A 5,745-nucleotide genomic window follows, 5' to 3' on the forward strand; every position below is an offset into this window, starting at 1 on the left:
TGATATGTACATTGTGAATCATATGTGTATGAAACTGATATTGGACCCCTTACGACCAAGGGCAGGATAAAAACAATCTGGGATGCGCTGTGAAACGCTCCAGGAAATTGCAACTGGCCACTGCACCTTCCAGAGCTCAAATATCTTCTAAGACATGGTTACCCCACAGTCACTTGCCACACAGGCAACACGGGGACATGTGTGGGGGGATGTGTGAAGCAGTCTTTTAAATTGGTATGTCCCAGGTTTTATAGTAACAACTGCAAATCGTCCCCCTTGGTGTGCTTTTGTTCATATGCAAATACATTTTGTTAAAATGCCTAAATGTTGTGGTTATGAATATATACTTATACAAATGTATATATTTTCTAAAATGGGTTGAAGCCTATGCCTGTATGAAGGCTGATGTAGTACAATAGTAAAAGTACTGTTAAGGGGTGCTAAAGAATAAATTGGCTAATATATGCGAACAGGGCTCAAATGTCCAGATGCCCTTCCTATAGCCCTAATGACAATGAGGCCATCAGCTAAATGAAAAAAAAAAGCTCTTTCTCTGCATTAGATTATTATGGGATGACTTATGAGACTCTCTGTCATTCCTCCATCTACACTTTTTGCACAATATGACATCACTATTTATTTTTCTTTTGGGAGTTTCTGCATAAAGTGTGAAATGCAGTGCTGTGAAAATACATTTCTTCCTCAGTCTTTCTGGTCATGTTGCCGATCGCACACTGCAATTAGATGAGAATTTGCTTCAGTAAGCACTGCGTTCAACTGCACTGAAACCTGCCAGCTGGGGAATTCCAGATTCCTGATTTGTTTATGCTACTTGCGAAAACATACCCATGTTTACCCAAGCATGATGACTTTTCAGACCTGTTTGTAGATTAATGTTTATTTAATTAGGGGCTAAAAATCAAGACTTTATCCTACCCATGAATCACTCTACAAATCTGTTACCCTATTTAATTTATTTATTTATCTTATTTATTTATTGTTAGAAGTCACTTTGTGCTATTTGTAAATTCAAACATGATCGTAATTGGCATTTAGTGGGTGGGTCAAGGTTTTGGCTTTTACCATGATTGTACTCAAATAAATAAATAAATCCATATTGCAGAGATATTTACAGAATAGCTCATGTCAATCACTGGATGGCTTTCTCGTGTTTTACTGAGGGCATCTCTGTTTCTTGTGGTAAGATGCATTACATTTAAGACATAGTCTAACTGGTCACAAATAAATAAAAGTAAAGTATCCCATCTCTTTGAAGCTTTTATTGAGAAAGCATAAAGCAACTATACTCATTCTAACAGACCTTTTGAACTCAATACTCACTGTAGTTATTGAGATACAACATAGACTTAAAGCAAATAGAAACTTTATTAACAATCCGGCTTGGAAGCACCACGTCAGGGATTTCCTTCAGTGAGAACTTAGTTTTTACAAATATGAGTGAAGCTTTATAGGAAGATGACGTAGAATATTGTGGTTGTTCATCCAATCAAAAGTCCGAGTCGGTTTACGATCTGTCTTCCTGGGGGGAGATCTGCAAACCAAATGACTTTCTTTGATATATTGCCGAGAAGTCCGGTCTCACTGTCATCTTTTACAACTGTCCCTCAATCGTTAACAAAACAGTTCCTGCCAATCTAGGGAAGCAATTAAGTCCTACAAACAGACTTTTAACAAACGGCTGTGGGCTATTTCGGCACTGTGGGATCTTATATCACTAACAGGAATTTCTAATAAATGAACCTTGTTGACCTTTTGCTTAGCCCGATAAATCTAATTTGCTCAGTCTGTCTGCTAGTATTAATATAAAACATTATATAGTTATTACAAAACACTTTCTTCAACTTTCCTATACAGGGTCTTCAATCATGAAGAGTATAGGGTGCATTTGAAGGTCAAGTCATGTATACTATGTATGTAATTCTGAAAGTAAAAATATCAACCTTTGATGGATAAACTCGAGTTTTCCTGTGTAAACTGTTCAAGACTACTTTGTCTTTATACAGGCAAGTCTGCTCTCACCATTAATTCCCGGGCCGGAGTGGGGCAGGGGGCAACGCATCAGGGCCCTGGACCCCAGAACTGTGTCTCTGTCCTGCAGAGTGTTTGGGTCTCACTCTCCTCTGCACCTGATGGTGCTGTCTTTCTTTTTGTCTTAAATATGTGGTGACCTGTGGTTAAGGCTCTATACACAATAGAAAGTGATTGATTGATTGATGCCCAGGGTCACTGGAGAGGCCCAGAGCAGAGACGCAGCGCAGCGGCTGCACACTGAGTCTGCAGAGCAGCACCAGCGCACAGGGAGACTGAGGGGAGATCTGCAGGAGAGGACAGACACACGCACAGGGGGTGGGGGGCAGCACAGACACTCGACACAGGCCTCAGGGACAGACAGGACACTTTATTACAGCCCACTGATCAGCACCGTCATCAGCCACACTGGCATTGTGGGGGAAATGTCATCCACTGGTTTAAACTGGCAGAACTTGGCTGGAGCTGAAGGACAGGGTCTCTGGCACCGGAGTTGCAGCCCCTGGGTCTCTGATTGAGGGCCCAGACATGGAGGTGGCCAGGCGACACTACTGGGAAAGTGGGGCAGCAGACGTGTCAATCTTGAGGACTTTGATGACATCTTGAGGAATTTGCTTAGGATAATAGGCAGACATAGACATCCCTGAGTAATATGGTTCAGGAACCCTACGAACTGAATCCCTTGGAAGATAATCTGAGACTTTGTCATGAATGTTTTTACACTCTTGAGCTGCATGGTCCTGTCGCCTCTAAAAAGAAAAGAAATTACATGTAAAATACAAAAGTAAATAATTTCAATATTATTTTCTTTTTACTGCAACTATAACCATTATTGTGTCTTCTACACCAGCTAGTTAAGATCACACTCCAGGCGTTTCTGACCTTGTTCATGACTCGTACAGGGGTGCAGTCGATGTATCTCTTGGCGCTGTGGAAGTCTTCGGGGGCAGTGACTGCAAAGCATGCCTTACAGATCCTCAGTGCCTTTACACACAGAAGAGAGAGCAGGGACAGTAAACAGGACAGACTGCGACAACAGAGAAAGGCAAACTCCTTATCAGTCTGTGTCAGTGACCACGGATTTATTGACAAAACATGAAACAGGGCAGCTCTTTAACTGATAAACTGCAGCACACAACTCAGCCCCAGCGAGGGCCTCAGGTTCATCTGAACCCCTTGCCTCACAGGAGCAGTGCTGGTGTCTGGGCCGTCCTTCCCAGCACCGGGACCATCTGCACCCACAGTGACCAGGACAGGCAGGGACAGACAGGTGACAGGTGTGTGTCTGTGGTCCAGTGTTCAGCCGCTGTGCTCAGAGTGCCCTGAGGGCTGCACTACTCACCCCGCTGGGCAGGATCTTGCAGTCCTGTGTTGAGGGGACATCATGAGGACAGTCCGTCTCCTTCACATAGATCTCCAAGCTGTGGAAGGTCCCACCAGCCTGAGCAACACAGACAGATCTCACAGCAGAGGAACAGCATCACATTATCTATAGTGGTTCCATTAACCAGCTGTGCAGAAAAATCTGGAGTTGCTGTGTGTGTGTAGGATGGGCTGCACCCCCAACCACCCCCCACCCCCCCGACAACCAGTCAGAAACTCAGCTCTCCTCACCTCTGTGACAGTGGTCGCAGACACCCTTGACTCTGTGTGGATGTGGAAGGCTTTCTTCAAGCGGTTACTCCCATTGAAGTGTTTAATAACAGCGTTCACAGCTCTTTGCTCCAGCTGGTTGAGGTGGAAGGGGCTCTGCCCCTCGGTGGGGGCCAGCAGGGCCCCGGCAGTGAGCAGCAGCACAGGCAGCAGGCGGCTCATCTTCCTCTCAGCGCTGGGAGAGCAGCAGGTCTGAGGGCTGGGCTCTGTGGCCCCTCAGCTCCCTCCAGCCTGCAGAACAGTAACTCCCCCTCGGACACTCCCCTTCAGAGGAGAACTGGTAGCGTTTCAGTTTTTTTAGGGGTATTTACCAAAATAAAAATATAATCAACCCATTTATGTTATTCATTATTATTATTATTTTTGTCATTTAGCTGACGCTCTTATCCAGGGTGACTTACATTTGTACCCATTTATACAGCTGGGCATTTACTGGAGCTAAGTGAGCTACCTGCTCAAGGGTACAAAAGCACTGCCCCACCCAGGATTTGAGCCCACAACCTTCTAGTCATGAGTCCAGAGCCCTAACCACTACTCAACAGTACTGTTTCTTCATAGAATGAAAGCCATCAGTGCTCACCTCGTTGTTTACTGACTAGCAGCCCCAGATCACAGGGGGGACACAGTCCTGGACACCAAACCTGTGGGTTGGTCCTCCTCCCTGTGGACCAAGGCATCGCAGCACAGTGGTGAGACTGAGTTACAGCTGGAGGGGTTTCTGTGGAGACGGACACACCTCTCGCCTCTCGTATTTTTTCTACAATTGCTTTGACTAATTATTTCAAGACAGCATTCCAATGTACTCAACTCTCAACATCCTGATGTCCAAAACATCAGTAACTTTGATTGATTATTTTATTAATAATTGAAATACAATCGTAGTCCAACGATATTCTGACGCCATCATCGACAACTCGCCAGGTGGAAGCCTACTTCATCCATGTAGATGAATTTGTGGTGGTTGACCCCTGCATCCAATTCCATCATTCTGTGAACAACAAGGATAAGGCATGTGATTTACAGTAGATGCTGCAGTATTATAATCACAGAGTAATATTTTGAGCTTGTGTATTGGACTGTAGAACAATGGCCACTAAGTCAAATTCACACAATGATGCAACTGTATATACCACTGAGCACTGCTGTGTTCATACCACCAGTGGAACACTTGCAACTTTTCCTTTCTTTGTACAGGAACCAAATACAGACTAAAGGAAAAACCTGAATAAATGAGTGGAGGAACATAATGAATGCAGATGCCTCCAAACAGGTGTACTGCATGACACAATTAAGCAATTAACATCCTATCATGCTCTGTGGCATGTATACAAATGCTGAGCATTTTAACTAATTCCACCATTTCCTGACAGCTTTATCTATTGATAAACTAATTATCAAATTAAGCTGTCTTGCATTATCACATAGAGAAAGCTATTTCCAATTATGACCCCCAAGTGCATTTCCAATGTTACATTTCACCACTCAGTTTGTCATCTTGTTTTAAGAGTTGTACACATTGCTTGGGTTGCTGTATACAAAGACGAGTCAATAAAATCATACAAACATGAATAGGTCAGATTAGGACTGAAATCATGGCTTGATCCCAAAGTCGTTTTATGTTTTTAAATATTAAAGGAAATATGTCCTTGTTACAGTTTCCCATTAGATTAGATTCAGAAATGTCCGTTGCTTGCTTGAGCCAGGAATTAAAACCAGCGTGACTGTGCTGTGCAGAGAGTTGATGTTATTGCCTAATCAGCCTTCAAATCTCTGTCAGACATGGAAGTTAATCATCTGCAGGCTGGAGGGAGCTGAGGGACCACAGTGTTTGTGTCGGGGGGGGCACATTCTCAGATTTCTCTACAGGGAGGTCATTTACAGTTAAAGGAAGCCTGCGAATTTACAAGAAGTGCAACCATTTGAAGCAAAGCTACATGAAGAAAAATATAGGACTGTATTACAAAATATTGCATTATGGAGAATTTCTGTGGGCTGTGAGGGTTAATGCATATGTCACTGTATAAATTCAGTATCTAGTGGCAC

General features: G+C 43.5%; 1 protein-coding gene across 1 annotated transcript; it reads right to left on the reverse strand.

The window, feature by feature from the left end:
- Window positions 1-1,265: 1,265 nt before the first annotated feature.
- On the reverse strand, window positions 1,266-3,893 carry LOC136712415 (uncharacterized). Its single transcript, XM_066688987.1, has 4 exons — window positions 3,664-3,893; window positions 3,392-3,490; window positions 2,932-3,033; window positions 1,266-2,798 (listed from the first exon to the last, which is right to left on the reverse strand). Exons 1-4 carry the CDS (start codon window positions 3,862-3,864, stop codon window positions 2,598-2,600), a joined length of 603 nt encoding a protein of 200 aa, XP_066545084.1. The 5' UTR covers window positions 3,865-3,893; the 3' UTR covers window positions 1,266-2,597.
- Between the last annotated feature and the right edge of the window lie 1,852 nt (window positions 3,894-5,745).

The sequence above is a fragment of the Amia ocellicauda genome, chromosome 2 (genome assembly GCF_036373705.1).
Source record: "Amia ocellicauda isolate fAmiCal2 chromosome 2, fAmiCal2.hap1, whole genome shotgun sequence".
Taxonomy (NCBI): domain Eukaryota; kingdom Metazoa; phylum Chordata; class Actinopteri; order Amiiformes; family Amiidae; genus Amia; species Amia ocellicauda.

What these genes read in the sequence shown, in the direction of transcription:
- LOC136712415 (XM_066688987.1), bottom strand. Translation starts at nt 3,864, where the DNA reads ATGAGCCGCCTGCTGCCTGTGCTGCTGCTCACTGCCGGGGCCCTGCTG. An exon ending in CTGCGACCACTGTCACAGAG is followed by an intron (nt 3,491 to 3,663) that starts GTGAGGAGAGCT and finishes TGTGTTGCTCAG; the next exon opens with GCTGGTGGGACCTTCCACAG. An exon ending in CTGTACGAGTCATGAACAAG is followed by an intron (nt 2,799 to 2,931) that starts GTCAGAAACGCC and finishes TTTTCTTTTTAG; the next exon opens with AGGCGACAGGACCATGCAGC.